Genomic DNA, 23,118 nt, shown 5'->3' with positions numbered 1-23,118 from the left:
TGCAGAACTGCAGATGCAGGGGGCCAGTGAGATACTTGAACACCTGCAGATTTCAGAGTCCACCAGCAGTCCCGGAACCAAGCCCCAGGAGTACTAAGGGATGGTTGTGTATGTCCTGCCTACCAGTGTTTTCTTAAAATTACAAACATTGAATTGATGCAACTGAAAGGGTACAAACTTTCATTTTTAAGTTCTGGGCATGTAATGTACAACACGATGATTGCCGTTCATGAGAAAACTGCTAAGAGAGTAAATGTTAATGTTATTACAAAAGCAACAACAAAAGGTAATTGTATTACAAATTAAATTGTTATTACAAAAGCAACAACAGAAGGTGGCAGAAGTGGTCGCTAACCTTATTGTGCTAGCCATTTCACAGTATTATACAGATTCCATCAGAAATAAATAAAGGGCATTTTATATATTGAAATTCCTCCTTTAAATTAATAGATATTGAGCTTCAAAAATGCCAATATTTGTATTAGCTTCTGAGAGTAGAATTCTGCCTCATGAAGTCTAGAGGGAAGGTACAAACATAAAATTATAGAGTTGGTGACGGCTACAGAGGAGAGGTTTATGGTGCTGCAACTTGTATGATAGGAAGACTTGGCTTAACCAGGAAGCAGGGGAGGGCTTCCCTGGAACACTAAAGATTCTTTTGAGCCTGCTTCTGGAGGAGGAACTGGAGGAGACAGTGAGGGAGACAAGGCTGGGGGCAGGGCAGCAACCAGACATCCAGGCAGAGTCAGATGGTGTTTGGATTAAGGGATTTGCAGTGGAGATGAAAAGAGGACTTTAGTTAAGAAAAAAAAAAACAACAGGAAGTTAAATCTATGTGATTAATGATGGATACAACGTTGAGTTGATGGAGATGGAGTTGATGGAGACCTCAGTACAGCTGAAATGTGAATTAATGTTGTGACAGGTTCAACCACAAGGCTGAAAAGGAAACCAGAACAAACTCCTAGTCTGTCCCTCTGTGGTCCACCGTCTATTTTATTTTTTTAATAATTTTATTTATTTATTTATGACTATGCTGTGTCTTCATTGCTGCATAGGCTTTTCTCTGGTTGTGGTGAGTGGGGGCTACTCTCTAGTAGTAGTGTGCGGGCTTCTCATTGCTGTGGCTTTTCTTGCGGAGCACAGCCTCAAGGCACACAGGCTCAGTATTTGCAGCACGTAGGCCCAGTAATTGTGGCTCCCAGGCTCTAGAGCACAGACTCAGTAATCACCATCTGTTGAAATTGGCTGAAATTCACACAGGAGTAGATTCTGTACTATCTGCTTCAGTATGTTTTATCTGAAGTTGGTAGTGATGGTTCAGTCGCTCACTCATGTCTGAGTCTTTGTGACCCCATGGACTGCAGTATACCAGGCTTCCCTGTTCTTCACCATCTCCTAGAGCTTGCTCAAACTCACACCCACTGAGTTGGTGATGCCATCCAACCATCTCATTCTCTATCGTCTCCTTCTCCTCCCGCCTTCAATCTTTGCCAGCATCAGGGTCTTTTCCAGTGAGGTGGCTCTTCCCATCAGATGGGCAAAGTATCGGAACTTCAGCTTCAACATCAGTCTTTCCAGTGAATATTCAGGGTTGATATCCTTTAGGATTGGCTGGTTTGATCTCCTTGCAGTCCAAGGGACTCTCAAGAGTCGTCTCCAACACCACAGTTTAAAAGCATCAATTCTTTGGCGTTAAACCTTCTTGATGGTCCAATTCTCACATCCATACATGACTACTGGAAAAACCATAGCTTTGATTATCTGGACCTTTGTCGGCAAAGTATGTCTCTGCTTTTTAATATTCTGTCTAGGTTGGTCATAGCTTTTCTTCCAAGGAACAAGCGTCTTTGAATTTCATGGCTGCAGTCATCATCTGCAGTGATTTTGGAGCCCAAGAAAATAAAAGTCTGTCACTGTTTCTATTGCTTCCCCATGTATTTGCTATGACTTGATGGAACTGGATACCAGGATCTTCGTATTTTGAATGTTGTGTTTTAAGCCAGCCTCTTCACTCTTCTCTTTCACTTTCATCAAGAGGCTCTTCAGTTTCTCTTCGCTTTCTGTCATAAAGGGTCTGAAATGCAGTACTTGGATGCAATCTCAAAAACGACAGAATGATCTCTGTTCGTTTCCAAGGCAAACCATTCAATATCACGGTAATCCAAGCCTATGCCCCAACCAGTAACACTGAAGAAGCTGAAGTTGAACGGTTCTATGAAGACCTACAAGACCTTTTAGAACTAACACCCCAAAAAAGATGTCCTTTTCATCATAGGGGACTGGAATGCAAGAGTAGGAGTCAAGAAGCACCTGGAGTAACAGGCAAATTTGGCCTTGGAGCACAGAATGAAGCAGGGCAAAGGCTAATAGAGTTTTGCCAAGAGAACGCATTGGTCATAGCAAACACCCTCTTCCAACAACACAAGAGAAGACTCTACACATGGACATCACCAGATGGTCAACACCAAAATCAGATTGATTATATTCTTTGGAGCCAAAGATGGAGAAGCTCTATACAGTCAGCAAAAACAAGACTGGGAGCTGATTGTGGCTCAGATCATGAACTCCTTATTGCCAAATTCAGACTTAAATTGAAGAAAGTGGGGAAAACCACTAGACCATTCAGATATGACCTAAATCAAATCCCTTATGATTATACAATGGAAGTGAGAAATAGATTTAAAGGACTAGATCTAATAGAGTGCCTGATGAACTATGGACGGAGGTTTGTGACATTGTTTAGGAGACAGGGATCAAGACCATCCCCATGGAAGAGAAATGCAAAAAAGCAAAATGGCTGTCTGGGGAGGCCTTACAAATAGCTGTGAAAAGAAGAGATGCAAAAAGCAAAGGAGAAAAGGAAAGATATAAACATCTGAATGCAGAGTTCCAAAGAATAGCAAGGAGAGATAAGAAAGCCTTCCTCAGCAATCAGTGTAAAGAAATAGAGGAAAATGGGAAAGACTAGAGATCTCTTCAAGAAAATTAGAGATACCAAGGGGACATTTCATGCAAAGACGGGCTCAATAAAGGACAGAAATGGTATGGACCTAACAGAAGCAGAAGATATTAAGAAGAGGTGGTAAGAATACACAGAACTATACAAAAAAGATCTTCACTACCCAGATATTCACAATGGTGTGATCACTAACTTAGAGGCAGACATCCTGGAATGTGAAGTCAAGTGGGCCTTAGAAAGAAAGCATCACTATGAACAAAGCTAGTGGAGGTGATGGAATTCCAGTTGAGCTATTTCAAATCCTAGAAGATGATGCTGTGAAAGTGCTACACTCAATATGCCAGCAAATTTGGAAAACTTAGCAGTGGCCACAGGACTGGAAAAGGTCAGTTTTCATTCCAATCCCAAAGAAAGGCAATGCCAAAGAATGCTCAAACTACTGCACAATTGCACTCATCTCACACGCTAGTCAAGTAATGCTCAAAATTCTCCAAGCCAGGCCTCAGCAGTACGTGAACCGTGAACTTCCAGATGTTCAAGCTGGTTTTAGAAAAGGCAGGGGAACCAGAGATCAAATTGCCAACATCCGCTGGATCATGGAAAAAGCAAGAGAGTTCCAGAAAAACATCTATTTCTGCTTTATTGACTATGCCAAAGCCTTTGACTGTGTGCATCATAAAAATCTCTGGAAAATTCTGAAAGAGATGGGAATACCAGACCACCTGACCTGCCTCTTGAGAAACCTATATGCAGGTCAGGAAGCAACACTTAGAACTGGACGTGGAACAACAGACTGGTTCCAAATAGGAAAAGGAGTACATCAAGGCTGTATTGGAGAAGGCAATGGCAACCCACTCCAGTACTCTTGCCTGGAAAATCCCATGGATGGAGGAGCCTGGTAGGCTGCAGTCCATGGGGTCGCTAAGAGTCGGACACGACTGGGTGACTTTACTTTCACTTTTCACTTTCATGCATTGGAGGAGGAAATGGCAACCCACTCCAGTATTCTTGCCTGGAGAATCCCAGGGACGGTGGGGCCTGGTGGGCTGCTGTCTATGGTGTCACACAGAGTCGGACATGACTGAAGCAACTTAGCAGTAGCAGTAGCAGCAAGGCTGTATATTGTTACCCTGCTTATTTAACTTATATGCACAGTACATCATGAGAAACACTGGGCTGGAAGAAGCACAAGCTGGAATCAAGATTGCCGGGAGAGATATCAAGAACCTCAGATATGCAGATGACACCACCCTTATGGCAGAAAGTGAAGAGGAACTCAAAAGCCTCTTGATGAAAGTGAAAGAGGAGAGTGAAAAAGTTGGCTTAAATTTCAACATTCAGAAGATGAAGATCATGGCATCTGGTCCCATCACTTCATGGGAAATAGATGGGGAAATAGTGGAAACAGTGGCAGACTTTATTTTTGGGGGCTCCAAAATCACTGCAGATGGTGACTGCAGCCATGAAATTAAAAGACGCTTACTCCTTGGAAGGAAAGTTATGGCCAACCTAGATAGCATATTGGAAAGCAGAGACATTACTTTGCCAACAAAGGTCCGTCTAGTCAAGGCTATGGTTTTTCCATTGGTCATGTATGGATGTGAGAGTTGGACTGTGAAGAAGGCTGAGAGCCGAAGAATTGATGCTTTTGAACTGTGGTGTTGGAGAAGACTCTTGAGAGTCCCTTGGACTGCAAGGAGATCCAACCAGTCCATTCTAAAGGAGATCAGTCCTAGTTGTTCATTGGAAGGACTGATGCTAAAGCTGAAACTCCAATACTTTGGCCACCTCATGCGAAGAGTTGACTCATTGCAAAAGACCCAGATGCTGGGAGGGATTGGGGACAGGAGGAGAAGGGGACGACAGAGGATGAGATGGCTGGATCGCATCACCTACTCAATGGACATGAGTTTGAGTAAGCTCTGGGAGATGGTGATGAACAGGGAGGCCTGGCGTGCTGCGATTCATGGGGTCACAAAGAGTCGGACACGAATGAGCGACTGAACTGAACTGAACTGTACTTCTGCCATAAGGGTTGTATCATCTGCATATCTGAGGTTATTGATATATCTTCCTGCAGTCTTGATCCCAGCTTGTGCTTCATGCGGCCCAGCAATTTCACATGATGTCTCTGCATAGAAGTTAAATAAGCAGGGTGATAATATGCAGCAGTGGCAACCCACTCCAGTACTCTTGTCTGGAAAATCCCGTGGGCGGAGGAGCCTGGTAGGCTTCAGTCCATGGGGTCGCTAAGAGTCAGACCTGACTGAGCGACTTCACTTTCACTTTTCACTTTCATGAATTAGAGAAGGAAATGGCAACCCACTCCAGTATTCTTGGCCTGGAGAATCCCAGGGACGGGGAGCCTGATGGGCTGCTGTCTATGGGGTCGCACAGAGTCGGACAGGACTGAAACGACTTAGCAGCAGCAGCAGCAGCAATATACAGCCTTGACCTACTTCTTTCCCAATTTGGAACCAGTTCATCATTCCATGTCTGGTTCTAACTATTGCTTCTTGACTTGCCTACAGGTTTCTCATGAGGCAGGTAAGGTCTGGTATTCCCATCTCTTTAAGAATTTTCCACAGTTTGTTGTGGTCCACACAGTCAAAGGCTTTGGTGTAGTCAATAAAGTAGAAGTAGATGTTTTTCTGGAACTCTCTTGCTTTTCTGTGATCCAATGGATGTTGGCAATTTGATCTCTAGTTCTTTTGCCTTTTCTAAATCCAGCTTGTATACCTGGAATTTCTCAGTTCACATACTGTTGAAGCTTAGCTTGGAGGATTTTGAGCATTATCTTGCTGGTATGTGAAATGAGTGCAGTTGTGTGGTAGTTTGAATATTCTTTGGCATTGTCTTTCTTTGGGATTGGAATGAAAACTGATCTTTTCCAGTCCTGTGGCCACCACTGAGTTTTTCAAATTTGCTGGCATATTGAGTATAGCACTTTCACAGCAGCATGTTTTAGGATTTGAGATAGTTCAGCTGAAATTCCATCACCGCCACTAGCTTTGTCCGTAGTGATGCTTCCTAAGGTCTGCTTGACTTTGGTCTCCAGGATGTCTGGCTCTAGGTGAGTGATCACACTGTCGTGGTTATCTGGGTCATGAAGATCTTTTTTTGTATAGTTCTTCTGTGTATTCTTGCCACCTCTTCTTAATATCTTCTGCTTCTGTTAGGTCCATACTGTTTCTCTCCTTTATTTTGCCCATCTTTGCATGAAATATTCCCTTGGTATCTCTAATTTTCTTGAACAGATCTCTAGTCTTCCCATTCCATTGTTTTCCTCTATTTCTTTTCACTGATCACTTAGGAAGGCTTTCTTATCTCTCCTTGCTGTTCTTTGGAACTCTGCATTTAGATGGGTATATCTTTCCTTTTCTCCTTTGCATTTCGCTTCTCTTGTTTTCTCAGCCATTTGTAAGGGTTCCTCAGAGAACCACTTTGCCTTTTTCCATTTCTTTTTCTTGGGGATGCTTTTGATCACTGCTTCCTGTCCAGTGTTACAAACCTCCATCCATGGCTCTTCAGGCACTCTGTCTTCTGAAGATATCTAGAGCTTCCCTGGTGGCTCAGCTGGTAAAGAATCTGCCTGCAATATGGGAGACCTGGGTTTGATCCTGGGTTGGCAAGATCCCCTGGAGAAGGGAACGGCTACCCACTTCAGTATTTTGGCCTGGAGAATTCCATGGACTATCCATGGGGGTTGCAAAGAATCGGACATGACTTTCACTTTCATTCAGAATTTTAATTTGAGAAGGTAGTTCAATGAAATTTTATGCATAAATGTTTTATTTGAATTTTAATTGGTAGAATCTGAAGAAGATTCAAGAAATGGAGAAGAGTGATGAATCTAACACAGACCTGGAAGAGCTGAAAAATGCTGACTGGGTAAGATGGCTGGATATTCTCTGTATTCTGTTTAGTGTTGGAGAAATCATATCATGTGATTATAATGCTAGTTTATCTTAAGGAGTACCGTATGAATTGATATTATACCAAGTTGAAAACTATCTGATTTTATTAGAACCCCCCCCAGAGTCTCTGAGAATTTCAGTGTTCTACACTATTGACCTTTCTAAGTGTATTGGTATCTTAGTATCTTATGTGTAAGTCAGAGTTGAAGCTCTGTTTAAAGCTTTAGTGAGGCTGTAGTGAGGCCTGTTTGTTATCCAGTGAATAGTCAAACTGGATTGGGGCCTGGGAATGCAGATGGGTCATGTAGCGTTTCTGCCCCCATGAGAAAGAAGACGGATTTCCAGGACAGATGACTGTGGTGTATTCATGTGACCCCTCTGAATGTCTGCTGTTTCTCCAGCAAGGTGCTAGATCCTAGGCCTGCTGACCTCGAGGGTCACCGCCTTCACATAGGACTCAGAGTCGGGACAGGACAGTGACTATGTGAAGCTGGACTGAGCTGTGTGTTCAGGTGTTAGTGGGAAGGCACATGGTAGGGCTCTGACTTTTCATGTTAAGGGTCCTGGATAAATAGTGACACATAGAGTGAGGAAATCAGAAAACACAGTTTAGGACGTTAGGAACAAGTTGCTTTTGCCCTTGTTAGATTTTGTCATTTTCTAACAGATTTATTAAGGTGTAATGTACATAACAGTTGCATTATATTTTAAAAGTACAGTTTGATTAGTTTAACATACATTTATGTAGCTATTTGAGCCACTTGTTAATTTTTAACACTGTATAATATTTCAGTTAAATATATATTCTCTTTACTGAAGTTGAGACTATGACAGCTTACAGGCAGGATAACAAAAGGGTAAAGTATAATAATAACATATTTAATATGTTTTATTATAAATACTTCACATATATCTCATTTTCTTGAAGGGCGGGTGGTAAAGCAACTTGGTGTTACTTATAGATAAGGAATTTGACATTATATAATTTGTAAAAAGACAGTAACAACACAAAAATTGTCATTTTTGAGCATTTTCTTTGTGTAGAACACTATACCTCAGCTCTCCACAAGTTATAAAGTATCACTTTTTTTTATTGATGAGGAAGCCAGGGTTCAGAAATGGGAAACAACTTGCTTGGATGTCCACTGGCAGTTGGTGGTTGTACCAGTTAGCTGTGATCACAGTAGCGCTGTGTAACTGAACGTAACACTGTACCTCAGCCTAAAGCAGTAGTGTTTACTCAGCTCATGCATCTGTAGACCAGAGTGGTGGTTCCACTCTGCTTCATCTCTCTCCTGGATAATCCTGCCGGAGGGCCTTGTGCCAACCCACGCTAGGTGTTTCCGTGGAGTGACAGGAGCAGAGTGACATGCCCTTGTACATTTGCTGTTGAAGCCTTTGGTTGTGTCATGTCCACTAATATTCCAGTGGCCAAGCCAGTCGCAGAGCCAAAGCCAGAGTCCAGTGTGAGAAGCCACACCTTTGCAGTGCACAGAGCCACATGATAGGTGGGACGCGAGGGGCACTGAGGCTGGATGCAGGTGGCACAGGGGTGAGTTAGGGTTTTATCCAGGTGTCTCCACAGTTAGAGCTGGTGGATTCTCGACTGGCTTTCTACCTGCTTTTTAGTCCCTAAAATCTAATTTTTAAAATAGTTTTTGTTTGGTTTATTTGGTGTTTTGTAATCCAAGCTCTTAATTTCTTCTGTATGACTGTAACTATTTAGAGTAAATTAGTAAATTTACTCACAAATGTTTTTCCACCCTTGGCTCCTTCAGGCTCGGTTCTGGGTACAGGTGATGAGGGATTTGCGGAATGGAGTAAAGCTCAAGAAGGTCCAGGAGCGGCAGTACAACCCGCTGCCCATTGAATATCAGCTCACCCCATACGAGATGCTAATGGATGACATTCGATCCAGAAGATACACTTTGCGAAAAGTGATGGTAAGTAACAGGAAACTATTCATGGATTCAAATGGTTGGTTTTTGGTAATCTTGCTTGTTAAAAATTTTCTCACTATGACGTTTTAAAAATTATTGTTTCTCATACAATTAATGCATGGTCTTTATAGAAAAGTTGGTAAATATAATAAGCTCAAGAAGAAAAGTTACAAATGTGTAATTTCACAGGTGAGACAGAAAGTTTGCTAACAGGCTGGTGCATAACCTTCAGTCTTTTTTCTGTCCACTTTATTTGGGCAAAGTGGATTAATATTGAATACTTCATCCTGTGACCAGTTGTTTTCATGTAACATGTGAGCATTTTCACATAACATGTGAGTGTTTTCCCGTGTCATTGTATATTCAACATCATCATTTCTAAGTGACTGCATCTTTCTCAGCTGCAGCTGCACCAGAGTTTATTAAGCTGATCAGGTTGTCTCGTTATAAGCAGGCTGTTTTGTATAACCTTGCATATAAGTCTTTTTCAAAAGCTCCAGTGAAATCCTGAGTTAAGCTCTTAGAATTGGAACCCTGCTAGCTTTACCTCTGCATTGTGTCCTGAATCTCACTACCTCCATTTCAGAGCCCATCATCACCTCTCATTTAGACTATTACTTTGGCCTCCAGGTGATCTTCTTTTCTTACTCTCGTCCCCAAAACAGCTTGAGTAAACCTGTTAAATTGAAAATGTGACCATGTCATTGCCCTGCATAAAACCTTCCACTCTTTCCATCACGCTCAGAATAAGCAGCCATTTTGACCTTGGTCTCAGAGTCTGGTGCGGGTTGCCTCTCAGCCCTCACCTTCTGCCACCTTCCTGGCTGGTCCCCTCTTTACTGCCCTGGTCTCTGCCACTACCTAAAAGGTGCCTCTTGTGACCTGCAGCTGAGCCCTTGCTGGAGGCCTCCTCTCACATGTTTGCGTAATTCATTTCTCTTCATTTCTCAGGTCTCCACTGAAACCACCCACTCATTAGAAGAGTCCTTACCTAGATGTGTCCTTGGCTCATGTTGCCATGTATTTTCAAATTTACTCTTTCTTACAAGTACAGGGACATGGTAACAACATTTTTTTTGCTCTTTTTGCTGAGCTTATTAGGTAAAATAGTTTTCTTGATTAGTTATTTAGGGTATTTTATTTGACATGTATGTTCATGTCATCTGTGAAAAAGTATCCATTTATTTCTTCGTTTCCAATCTGGATGCCTGGTGGGCACCCTAGTTAGAACCTTCAGTTCTTTGTTGAATGGATGTGGCAAAAGCATGCATCCATAGTATTGTTGGATTCCTGATTTTAGGGGGAATGCATTTGATTTTTTCACAAGTGACTTTTTTCATGCTGAGGTTTCTTTTCAGTCCAAGTTTGTTGTGTCTTTTTATCATAAAAGTGTGTTGGATTTTGACAAATCCTTTTTCTGCATCAATAAAGACAATTGTGGGTTCTTTTGTTTCATTCTGTTAATGTGACATATTACATTGATGGATTTTTCGTGTGTTAATCCACCCTTGTGTTTATGGGATAAATCCCACTTGGTCATGATGTACAATCCTTTTAACATGCTGCTAGAGTACTTCCTGATACTTTCTTAAGGATTTTTGTGTCCATGTTCAGAAGGAGTTTCGTCTACTATTTTCTTGTGATGTCTTTGTCTGCCTTCATATTGGGGTAAGACTGGCCTCACAGAGTAAAATGGGGAGTGATGCCTCTTTTTCTAATTTTTGAAACAGTTTGTAAAGGGTTGGGACTAATTCTTTCAATATTTGAGTAGAATCCACAAGTGAAGTCTTCAGGTCCTGGGCTTTTCATTGTTGGGAGATTTTTGATTGTGGATTTAATCTCTTTCCCTATTATAGGTCTGGTCAGGTTCATGTCCTTCCTTTCTTTCCTCCTCCCTCCTTCCTTCCCTTTGTTCCTTCTTAGTTTTGGTAGTTTGTATCTTTATAAGAACTTGTCTGTCTCGTCTAGATTGTCCTATTTGTTATGTACAATTATCACTGTTCTCTTATGGCTTCAAGTTAATGGTCTACTGTTATTTTCTTTAAGCGTAATTGACTTCCTTTAGCATTTCTTATAGGGCAGAGTTCCTAGTGATGAACTCTTTTAGTGCTTGTTTGCCTGAAGATGTCTTAATTTCTTCTTCATTTTGAAGTAGAGTTTTTCTGGGTATAGGATTCTTGGCTGAAATTGTTTTTGTTTAATTTTAAACATTATCCCACTGCCTTTGGCCTCTAAGATGAGAAATCACCTGTGAATCTTTTGAGGATTCCCTGGTGGCTCAGATGGTAAAGCGTCTGTCTACAGTGCGGGAGATCTGGGTTCAATCCCTGGGTCAGGAAGATTCCCTGGGGAAGGAAATGGCAACCCACTCCAGTACTCTTGTCTAGAAAATCCCATGGACAGAGCAACCTGGTGCAGGCTACTGTCCATGGGGTCACAAAGAGTCGGACACGACTGAGCGACTTCACTTTCTATGTGATAGTCATTTTTTGCTGCTTTCAATATTTTCGTCTATCAATAATTTGACTACGTGTTCTGTTATGGCCCTCTTTGAGTCTTTTGCTTGGAATTTATAGAAGTGACTCAGATGGTAAAGAATCTGCCTACAATGCAGAAGACTGGGGTTTGATCCCTGGTTCAGGAAGATCCCCTGGAGAAGGGAATGGCAACCCACTCCAGTATTCTTGCCTGCCAGACCCCATGGACAGCAGAGCCTGGTGGGCTACAGTCCATGGGGTTGCAAAGAATCAGACATGACTGAGCAGCTTACACTTGCACTTCATTTTTCTTGAATGAGTAGATTTATATTATTTTCAAATTTTGCAAGTTTTCAGCCATTGGTTCTTGACATTTTCTTTATCTTTTCTTATCTTCTTAGTCCCTGTGGGACTCCTCTTATGTGAATGTTTGTACAGTTTGTGAGTAGTAAGTAAGGAAAAATGTTACTGTTTTATGGTACCCATTGTTTTTTTCCTTTTTCTGGCATTCTCTCTATGGCTAATTCTATGCAGTTCACTTGACTTAAGTTTATACTGAGCCCCTCTGCAGGGAACTGGGCAGATGGCAGTTCTAATGGTGATTGGTTTTGTGTGGGGTAAATTTTCATGTTTAGTCTAACAGGCTAAGATTCTAATTAATTCCTTATTATATATATTTGTACCTCCTAAATGAGAGTGGAAAGTCAACTACTCATATTTAATCAGTCAGAAACCAGATGTATTTTTTTAAACTTTACTGTTATCAATGTTATGCCACTTTCTAATTTCTTTAAAAACAAATATTGTTGTAAAGAGTAAACACACATACACACAAAGGATTTTCACATACAGTCTGTATCTGAGGCAGTATGTTAAGATGGCCTTAATTTAATCTTCAGGTTTAAAATGCATAACTACACCATAGTAATTCACCTTTTTCTGTATATTTGTGAAGCTGATGGTGGGAATTGAATGACTTAGCCATATTGGATCATGTTCAGAATATTAAGTTATAGAAGTGCAAAACATTTCAATTGACTTCTTTCAAAGTGTTTTAGTAAAATAATTGTAACAAATAACTTCAAATAAGTCACCTTTAAAAATAAAGATGTACGATTGACTGGTTTGATTGCCTTGCAGTCCAAGGGACTCTTTTTTTTTTTTTTTTAATTTTATTTTATTTTTAAACTTTACAATATTGTATTAGTTTTGCCAAATATCGAAATGAATCCGCCACAGGTATACCCGCGTTCCCCATCCTGAACCCTCCTCCCTCCTCCCTCCCCTACCCTCCCTCTGGGTCGTCCCAGTGCACCAGCCCCAAGCATCCAGTACCGTGCATCGAACCTGGACTGGCGACTCGTTTCATACATGACATTATACATGTTTCAATGCTATTTTCCCAAATCTCCCCACCCTCTCCCTCTCCCACAGAGTCTGTAAGACTGATCTATACATCAGTGTCTCTTTTGCTGTCTCGTACACAGGGTTATTGTTTCCATCTTTCTAAATTCCATATATATGCATTAGTATACTGTATTGGTGTTTTTCTTTCTGGCTTACTTCACTCTGTATAATAGGTTCCAGTTTCATCCATCTCATTAGAACTGATTCAAATGTATTCTTTTTAATGGCTGAGTAATACTCCATTGTGTATATGTACCACAGCTTTCTTATCCATTCATCTGCTGATGGGCATCTGGGTTGCTTCCATGTCCTGGCTATTATAAACAGTGCTGCGATGAACATTGGGGTACACGTGTCTCTTTCCCTTCTGGTTTCCTCAGTGTGTATGCCCAGCAGTGGGATTGCTGGATCATAAGGCAGTTCTATTTCCAGTTTTTTAAGGAATCTCCACACTGTTCTCCATAGTGGCTGTACTAGTTTGCATTCCCACCAACAGTGCAAGAGAGTTCCCTTCTCTCCACACCCTCTCCAGCATTTATTGCTTGTAGACTTATGGATTGCAGCCATTCTGACTGGCGTGAAATGGTACCTCATAGGGGTTTTGATTTGCATTTCTTTGATAATGAGTGATGTTGAGCATCTTTTCATGTGTTTGTTAGCCATCTGTATGTCTTCTTTGGAGAAATGTCTGTTTAGTTCTTTGGCCCATTTTTTGAAACTCCAATACTTTGGCCATCTGATGCGTAGAACTAACTCATTTGAAAAGACCCTGATGCTGGGAAAGATTGAAGGCAGGAGAAGGGGACGACAGAGGATAAGATGGTTGGATGGCATCACCAACACAATGGACCAAAAATAAATAAAGATGTATAGAAACTTAACATCTTTTATTTAGAAGTTACTTGTTTTTTTTAAGGCATTGTGACTCAAAAGTAAGATCAAGTTATATAACTGTCTTATTTGCTTATAGGTCTACAGTGTGTGTTCATTCTAGAAATTATTTATCCTTACAGCTCAGATAACTTGTTTCAGAATGTATTAAAAAATAATCTCACTGACCCAGTAGCAGAGTGGAATTTGCGCACTTTCCCTCCTCCCTATATGGAATAAGACTGACTCACGTCTGCACTGGCCTGCCGTTTCTCTCATGAGCACTGACACAACACTGGATAACTGGGATCAAGGATCCAGCTTCTGACTAGTGAAGACACTGACATTACTGTGTTGTTTGGGGACTGGAACTTACAACTTTGGCCCTATTTCAAGCATTTTCTTCCTCAACCCTGCTGTTGTGATAGAAAGGACATTAAAATAAAATCAAGTGAAAAATAGCTGGAAAGATACGTATTATTCTGTTCAGGAGTACAAAAAAAACTTCTGATTAAGCTGTTCATACAAGGTTTAAAGAAAAAAATCATGTAACCTGAGGTCCATGGGTAAAGAGTGGTGCTTTGGCAGGCCTTCAGTTCCACTGCTGGTGTACAGGCCTCCTTACACCAGGGACTAGCAATCCCAAGTTAGCTTGGTTCAGGTGGCTTTCACTTCTGACTCTTACATGGGGCATCCAGTCCTCACTGGGGCTGGTGGGGTGGGCACAGGGAAGAGGGCCCTGGATGTCAGGAGGCTTGTCATACACCTGAGTAGTCACATTTGCAAGGGGGGTACTGGGTCTGGAGCAGCAGTTCAGGTCCTTGTTTTTTTCTTTAGTCAGCTATATTTCTCACTTCAGTTCAGTCACTCAGTCATGTCTGACTCTTTGCAACCCCATGGACTGCAGCATGCCAGGCCTGCCTGTCCATCACCAACTCCCAGAATTTACTCAAACTCATGTCCATTGAGTCAGTGATGCCAACCAACCATCTCATCCTCTGTCATCCCCTTCTCCTCCTCCCTTCAGTCTTTCCCAGCATCAGGGTATTTCTCAGCTGACACAAGAATAGTGACATTAACAGAAAATAATACAAGAGTATACAGCTACAATAAAAAATTAACAGTTGACTAATGACCATGATCAATTAAAATGTATTTAAGACTGGGAGACACATAAGAAAATTGTTCCTGCCCAGAAATCTTACAGTTCAGATAAGAAAATACTTTTAAAAAATTTGACCAAATTTTATGATAATTATAAAATTTTACATGACATTTCCAATAACGAATTGTGAAGCTTAAAGAAACCTTTCTAACCTGTCCAAAAAAAATGAAAATCAGCCATAGGTGATAGATGATTAAACTGATTATCTTTTTTCCCTCCAATAAAATTGATGTATTATACAATTATTAGAATATGATAAGATAAAAGAGTGGGTCACCAAAGTAGAGGGGAAGGTACAGAGGCTTTCCAGGCAATTCATTAATCAAAGCAGCATGCTCATTTTCTGATCTTTGAGAAGTTTAAAGTGTTTACCAGTTTTCAAAATGTATAATTTGTTAACATTTGTTTTTCATCATTTATGAGAAGCACAACAGAAAATGTGTATCAGGACTGTCTGTGTTTTCATGTGAGACTGGGAAATAAGTATGACTGACGGTCACAACTGTGCCTCCTGGGTGGGTCAGATTGTGAGTTTACTAAGGTGGGATTTTGTGGATTTCTGGAGTTTTCTTAAATTTCTTAAAAAATCTTTGTGACGTGTTGCTTTAAAAAGAGATAAAGCAGGAGTCAGACAGACCAGGACTCTGCCAAACTCTGCTTCTTACCAGTTCTATTGATGTAGCAGACACCTTCCTTGACCTGAACCTGAATTCTGCCTACAGAACATGAACTGTCCCCAGCCCTTCCCCTTAATTTGTATTCCAAAACTTTGTACAAGGATGAAAACAAGAGGTGAAAGACTTTCTAAATTATATAATAATTAAGCATAGTATTATTTATTCCATTCATATTCATAATTTTAGAAAGTTTTTGTTGAAAGCATGTATCTTACATATAATTTCCCAGAATAGTAGAACTGCAGTGTGATTGGCATTTCTTCAGTCCTACAGTTGTTTTTGCTCTGAATTGCTCAGCCGTTTACTCTCCATTTTATTGATTTGAAATTTGTCCTTGGTGGAGCCAGATTCCACTGTAGTGGCTTTGAAGTGATGTGTGTGGATGTGTGTGCCCAGAAGCTTGTACAGACAGTCCTGTCATCACATGATGTATGTGGACGTGTGTGGATGTGTGTGCCCAGGCGCTTGTACAGGCAGTCCTGTCGTCACATGGATCTTCTGCTTTCTGTCTCCTTTCAGGTGAATGGTGATATTCCCCCTCGGTTAAAAAAAAGTGCTCATGAAATCATCCTGGACTTCATCCGATCAAGGCCTCCTTTAAATCCAGTATGTGATCTGACACCTCCCCATGGCTGGCATACATGTGGCAACATGTTCCCCCCACAGCCCGTGCCACAGAACACAGCTTCTGGAGGACTGTTGACGCTGAGCTTTTCTCTCTGATTGTGAAGCCTGACTGTGAACACAATGCCACATAGCTTCCGTGTGCACTGCTGCCCTGTACTTAAGGGTACAGACACCTCACCTTGGTTACAGGAAACCCACACTGCTGCCTCCTCTTTTGCAGTAGCCATGGTCCTCTGTTCGTGGGGTTCTTTCTGGAGACCCTGGATCAGGGTGTTCTGATCAGGTCTGAGTGTTGGTTTGTGTTTCCTCTGCTCTCCGCTTACCTCCCCTGGCTCCACAGCCAGCACTCACCAGGGCCTCTCAAACCCCTTGTATATTCAGTAACTTCAGTAACTAGAAAGAAAGGATATTTCCTTCTTAGTCTGTATACATTTAAAACATAGTTAATCATTCCTCTTATAGATCTTTCTATAAGGGAAAGAGGCCACGTAGGAAATGGTTTTAGGAGGGCAGGTTGTGTAGAGCAGAGAGCATGGAGTCACAGCCCGGCTCTGCACACCCACGCACGGTGTGGTGATCTCACGTTTTTTAGCAAATTCATCTTTTTGAGCAAGTTCATCAGCCTTGCCAAGCCTTTATTTCCTCAGCTGCACACTGAAATGAATGATCTAAGAAGATTGTTACGACTTAACTCAAAAATGTTACGTTCAAAAACAATAATAGAGATGACATACTGCTTGCATTGCAGCAGCTTGCCTGTCATGGTAGAGTGTAGGGAGCATGACAGCAGTTCAGTTGCTTAGTCGTGTCCGAGTCTTTGCGACCCCATGGACTGCAGCACACCATGACAATAGTTGGAGCACAACTGACTCGTTAGTGTGGCCTGAGTTCATGTGCCTGAACCACTGTGCCATCCAGTCATCTTCTTATGGCTTGAAAACTCTTTTATCAAGCAGTGTGGCAGTCAGTAAAATATAATTTCATAATACTGTGTTGTATGAGTAGACCTCAGTAAGAATTATTTAAGGATAACTACTCCAGCTCTAGCTATTAACTTTTTTCCCAAGGCCTCAGCCAGAAAACTGAAACCTACTCCACCACGGCCCCGGAGCCTCCACGAAAGAATCCTGGAAGAGATCAAGGCTGAGAGGAAGCTGCGGCCTGTGTCCCCCGAGGAGACCAGACGCAGCAGGCTCGGTGAGTCCCAGGCAGGAGAGTCGCCCACCCTGGAAACACACTCGCCTCACTCCTCTCCCTCCCTGTCTCTCCTTCTCCCCCCAACACACACACTCTTACAAGTGACATTCATTCTCGAAATAACATGGAGTAAGAAGTTCCTCCCTGAGATGCCAAGTGTAAGGGCACCTAACTGCAGTGTGGGCGGAGCTCTGCAGATCCCGGATGTGGTTTTAGGACAGCCCTTCGCCTCTTTGATCTCCCATTCCTTGGTTGGCAGGAGGAGGATACAGACTCCTCCACATGTTCATGTGACTTCCATGTAAGAATGAATCAAATAGGATACTTTATAAATGGTAGTACACACATGGATAAGTTACTACATTTTAGAAATAGAAATAATAGATACATCAAGTTTCCATTGTCTTAATTATGGTTTAAACTTATGTGTTATGTGATGAGGGACTACTCTACTGATAGCACTTATTACTAAACTTCCTTTATAGTTATTTTATGTTTTTTATAAGCACACACTGATTTTCATTTAGAGCAAGACCATATTATGACATGTAAACAGCTCTCTTCCAGTTTGTAAAATGAAAGATTCCCAAGATATTCAGGGAGATAGCGTCTGGCGGCACCTGCCTGGGAAAGGAGCTGGTGCCAAGATCCTGCCTCCTGGTTTCTCTTCCCATCTCTTCCCTCCCCTACGCCCACTGGGGCCTCAGGTTGCTACTATGGCTCCTCCTCCTTGAGCAGCCACACACTCCCCTTGGTGTGTTTCTGATTTCCTTGGCTCCCACCCTGCATACAGGCTTCTCTGAAAGTTCAGACCCACATGTGCAGCCAGCCATCACTGGGCAGGACCTCCTCCCCCAACTTGCAGGACAAGCCCCACCACAGGTGACCTTACCTGCTTTTCCCAAAAACTGTCTGCCACTGCTCCCATCTCAAAGCCCAGGGCCAAGAGTGCAGTGTCCCCCGTGACTGGGTCCAGCAGCCAAGCCCTTGATCTGACTGCTTCTGATCTTCAGGGTCCTCCTCTCCTCTGAGCCAGGTCTCCCCTCCTCTGTCTGCTCAATTGCATCAGCTCTGGTGGCTCCCCCACCTCCTGTGACTCTCGGTCACTGTGTGGTGATGCTCTCTGTCTGCCGCTGGGCCGTGGCCACAGGGCCCACTTCCGAATTGCTAGCTGCTGTGTCCCTGTCTGCACTATAGGTAACAGCAATGGAAAGTGCTTCCCGAGGTGCTAAAGCAGTAGAATAGCTTCCCTGGCCAGAGCTGGAGAGTGAGGAGAGGCCAGGTGTGTATATCCCTGTTGATTTTATGCCAGTGAGTGTTTCCCTTTAAAATGATTAAAACAAATCCATACAAGCATTTATATAGTATTGAGCCAAAACTGCACAGGATGTAAGTGGAAAGTTCTTATCCTGGGAGTCCCTGAATGAGCCTGAGGAAGGTCTGTGCCTCCTTGCAGTGTAACACATTTGTACATATTTCCCAGAGGGCATGTGTGTGTGGGCGGTCCATAGTTTTCCCCAGATTTCTAAAGAGTGCACAGTCTCAAGGAGCAAGAACCACTGTGGAAATGTAAGGAGATGGTATTATGGAATGTCAGCTTAAGACAAGATTGTAAAAGAATTACTGTGTCTTAAGATGGAATAATAGGGTAATAGGAAATATTTAACAGAACTATAAGATAAAATCCACATATTACCATGAGAAAAGTAAGCTTCACGCTTTACAAGAGTAAATTCCAGTGGAAGCACCAGTGAGACAGAGGAGCAGGACATAAAGGGCCAAGTGATGGGTTGGTGCTTTCCACACAAGTGCTCTGAACCTGGGGTGAGGGGCGAACAGGTAGGAGTCCTGTCCACAGGCACTGACCGGAGAACATCCTCGGCAGGGGTGCCTGTGAGCCCTGACAGCAGCCAGTCAGGTGTGCGGTGCGGCCAGGGGCCGAGTGTGCGGGAGACCGGCAGTCCTTGTGGGCAGCAAAGGGACACTGCATGTGGTGTCACATGCCCTCATTGTATACATGTTCTTCTGTTTCTCTTAAACAAATTAGATGCTAGCTAACAGGAAACCTGCTTTAGAATAATTAAATACCAATTTTGTATTTAGTATGTCTTTTGTTTTATCCTTATGAATTAGTGTTTCACAACAACCAGAATTGAGTTGTTGTCAAAAGTGATTGTTATGTGAGAGTCTTACTTTTAAAATTGATCTTGAACCTTAACTAGAAAATAAGAAATTGGGCTCTTCTCATTCTGCTGATCTACATTGGTTCTTACTACACAATTTCACTTAGAGAAGTTTGGATAAAATTGACAGGATTATCTTGAAGAAAAGAAGTGAAAGTGTTAATCACTCAGTCATGTGCAACTCTTTGCAACCCCATGGACTGTAGCCCACCAGGCTCCTCTGTCCATGGGATTCTCCAGGCAGGAATCCTGGAGTGAGTTGCCTTTTCCTTCTCCAGGGGATTTTCCTGACCCAGGGATCGAATCTGAGACTCCTGCGTGGCAGGTAGATTCTTTACCATCTGAGCCCATCCTGAAGAAGTTTCCCTAAATAGTTTTATAACCTTTCCTCTCCTTGTAATTGCAAGTAGAAACCCACTATCTAGAAATTGGGCAAATGTTTAAAGAATAGACGCGCCCCATGATTTCAGCAGCATCAGTGCGCTGTGACAGGGCTCGCGCGTCATGTGGTGCACACAGGAACTGCATCCTCACACGGGATAGTGGCAGCAGGAGTGTCTTCCTGCGTGGGTGAATGTGACCCACCGCGTGGTCTATGAGGATGTGATGACCAACGTGTGTCCAAGTTGTCTTATATGTGTCCCTATTATTTTACAGGCTAGTTCCATATTGTTTTCCTGTTAAGTCTGAATTTACTGTTCTTGTGCATCAGTCTTTGTTCACAACTGATCATTTTCTTTTTCCTAACACTTTTCTGACATCTCATACTATATTGAGATTTGAGGTTGTAAATGGTTCCTTTAACATTTGCCAAAAACATATGAAGAGACTTCATTCTGTTACATATGGCAATTAGAACTCTACAGTTCTACATCTGCCTCAGAAACGTGAGGACCTTCGGGTCTGCCCGCTTCTGACTGCACAGGCACCTGTCCTCCCTGATGGTGGTGGGGTGGGGTAGGAGGGATGGAGCTGGTAAGAGCTTGGGACTGCAGTGAAAATGGGTAATTTTCACTCTTACAAACACCCAAATTCTTTTATCAGCTTTATTGAGATATAATTTACCTACCATAAAATTCACCCGTTCAATGTTTTTTAATGTATATAATAAAATTTTTAAAACAAATGACTTCCAACAGGAAATAAGTAAGTTTATTCTTAAGAAATTCCATTTGTTTAACTGTTACTAGGTGCACTGCTCTGAGCACCTTTTTATTTGGTATGGAATTGTTTAATTTTTCTAACAGTCCCTTGAAATAGGTACCATTATTCCCATTTTACACTTGAAGTAATGGAAGCACAGAGAGGTTAAGTACCTTGCCCAGAATCACACTGCATGTAAGGGGCAGAGATGAGGTTCAAACTCAGGCTCTCTGGCTCCTGAGGCCTTGCTTTAAGTGCCAGGTCTAAGGGCCTACAGTGGAGAATTAGTGACGCTTTGTGATGCTGGTAGTGCCTGAATGAGATTTTTACAAGATGTTTGACCTGTATGCAGAGAGCCAACTTCTCATCCTGAAATAAATTAAGAATACGTGTGTTCTTAAATTTTAAGATTTTGTATATTCCCTAAAAGCATGTTTTAAAACATGGCTCGTTTTTTCTTTTGAACTCTTTTATATTTAAGTAAAAAGTCCTTGTGATTCTAAACTGTTTTTATCTTTATCATGCTTTCGTTCTTAAGATGTTCTTAAAAAGCTGTTTTTTTCTTTTATTGTTACTCCATTTCAAGTCTTAGTGATATAGTTAAAACTAAGATGCCATATTGCAGATAGTTTCTCGCTGCCTTCTGCCTTAAAAGTATGGAGTGTGCCACTGCAGGTCTTGAAACCTCCTCCCTTTTTTGTCCTCCCTGTAAAGCCTAACATCTGAATTACTTTCCTTTTATTGTTTGTTTTCTTTTTTCAGCAACGCGGCCTCTTAGCATGTCTTACAGTTTTGACTTGTCAGGTAAAGCACTTTCACACCTGATGCGGGTTTTGTGGTCTCTGTGAAATACATTTCATTCATCTCCTTGTTCAAACATGTCAGAAAAGAAAATTGAAAGGCTTCTAAGCTGTGGTCAGTCATATAAAACAGACTTTCTTTGAAAATGGTTTAAAAAAAAAAAAACTGTAATAAATCTGTTGCTTCCCAAGGGCCTGTGGAAGAACCCTGATGGTTGTGGTTGTGAAATGTGCTGCCCATTACACCCAGTCTCATAAAGCAGTGGAGAGTCTAAGAGAACTCTGCCTTCAGAGCCTAGAAACAAGAAAGAGTTTTGACACTTGTTACTCTTTGAAGCATTCAGTTATTCACGCAGCTAAACTTGGAAGTGTCAGCTGCTTCCGAAGACGAGTGCTCCACAGTTGGGGGATGAGAGCCAGTCGTATACCCGGGGCTTCTGTACATGGGGCCTCGTCATGCTGGTGGTGTGCTGGTTAAGAGACTTTGGTTGTAAAACACAATCATGTGTCCTGGGTTTGCAGTACAAGTTTAGAGCCCTTCCGTTTAGACAGGGATTAATGGTGAAACAAGTAACTATTCATGGCAAAATTTGATCTGTAAAATCAGCCCCTTTTTAAATTGAGTTTTTAAACTGTATATGAGTGAATTTTCAAAGCCAACTTAGTCCCAAATTAAAATGTTTTGCACATTAGAATTTTGGAGTTTGGAAGCTGCTGCTTTCAATGTGAAATGAGATAAGACATTGGTACTAGTATTTCCTTCCAGAATTTGTGTGTGCCATGAAATTGTTGGCATATCTTACACACAAATTCATATTTAAAGAACCTGAGAGTTCTAGTATCATGTTCTGTCTGAATACTTGCTGAACATCTTCCAACTGCAAAACTAGTTCCCATCTGCTTTTTAAATTTCTGTATATTTGTGGTTCCCTTAGGCATGACTAATATTTCCCTCTCAAGAAACTAAAATACATCAGTCTTCACTTACTACTTCTGACTGACCACTGAAGAGCTTGTTCTGTTTTCTTTATCCATTTGACAATTTTTATTTTATCAACCATTTGCAGAGTAACTTTGTAAACAAAAAAAAATTGATCTGGAAAATAAACTCAGCAGTGTTTGAGAACATGTGTTACTGCTAATCTCCCAAAGTTGGCAGTCCATATTAAGATCTGTCTCTTCTAAATACCTATTAAAGATGGTCCTCCCCAGTGGACTCTGGGAGTAGCCGGCTCCCGAAACACCCTGACTGTAGGCACAGGTGGCTGCCCTGGACTGTCTGCATGCCCACACATGTGTAATTGTATGTAGGTGTGTTTGTGTCATACCAGTTATATGATATTTTCCTGTGCTGGGAAGAAAATTCTTGGTGCTGAGCCTCCTTGATGTGAAGGAGCAACAGGAATTTTGATTTGCTATCACTGCTTGCCATTTGATTTGCCATCACTGCTTATCATTTGCCATAATCTATTTTGTACCTTAATGTACTTTGTAGTTTTCACATGCTTCATTTTCTGTTTCTTGTGTTTTCATGTTTTTATTGTGACCTGTTGACTAATCAATAATGTTCCAAATTATAAATGGAAAAGATTGATCCATTCTTCTGACCTAAATACAAGAGCTGGAATGTGTTTCTAATTTAAGTTGAGACATTAGCAAACTAAGGAGTAAATATTTAAATATGTAGTATAGATAATGCACGCTAAAATAAGACAGAATTGATATGTGTCCTACACTTAGGTATGTTTTAGAA

At 41.7% G+C, this 23,118-nt stretch overlaps 1 protein-coding gene across 9 annotated transcripts in view; it reads left to right on the top strand.

Annotated features, from left to right (window-relative positions):
• SPIRE1 (spire type actin nucleation factor 1) overlaps positions 1–23,118 on the top strand; it is a 168,236-nt gene that overhangs the window by 118,104 nt on the left and 27,014 nt on the right. For 5 of the 9 annotated variants that reach the window (XM_010818970.4, XM_005224314.5, XM_059881058.1 and 2 more), the window contains 5 exons: positions 6,776–6,853; positions 8,658–8,822; positions 15,935–16,021; positions 17,110–17,239; positions 21,328–21,369. In XM_010818970.4, the coding sequence (XP_010817272.1) occupies positions 6,776–6,853; positions 8,658–8,822; positions 15,935–16,021; positions 17,110–17,239; positions 21,328–21,369 (502 nt within the window). The remainder of the gene's footprint in view (positions 1–6,775; positions 6,854–8,657; positions 8,823–15,934; positions 16,022–17,109; positions 17,240–21,327; positions 21,370–23,118) is intronic. The other 4 variants (XM_005224316.5, XM_005224315.5, XM_059881059.1 and 1 more) reach the window with 1 other exon arrangement.

The sequence above is a fragment of the Bos taurus genome, chromosome 24 (genome assembly GCF_002263795.3).
Source record: "Bos taurus isolate L1 Dominette 01449 registration number 42190680 breed Hereford chromosome 24, ARS-UCD2.0, whole genome shotgun sequence".
Taxonomy (NCBI): Eukaryota; Metazoa; Chordata; class Mammalia; order Artiodactyla; family Bovidae; genus Bos; species Bos taurus.
This window is presented reverse-complemented; position numbering and strand designations above follow the sequence as displayed.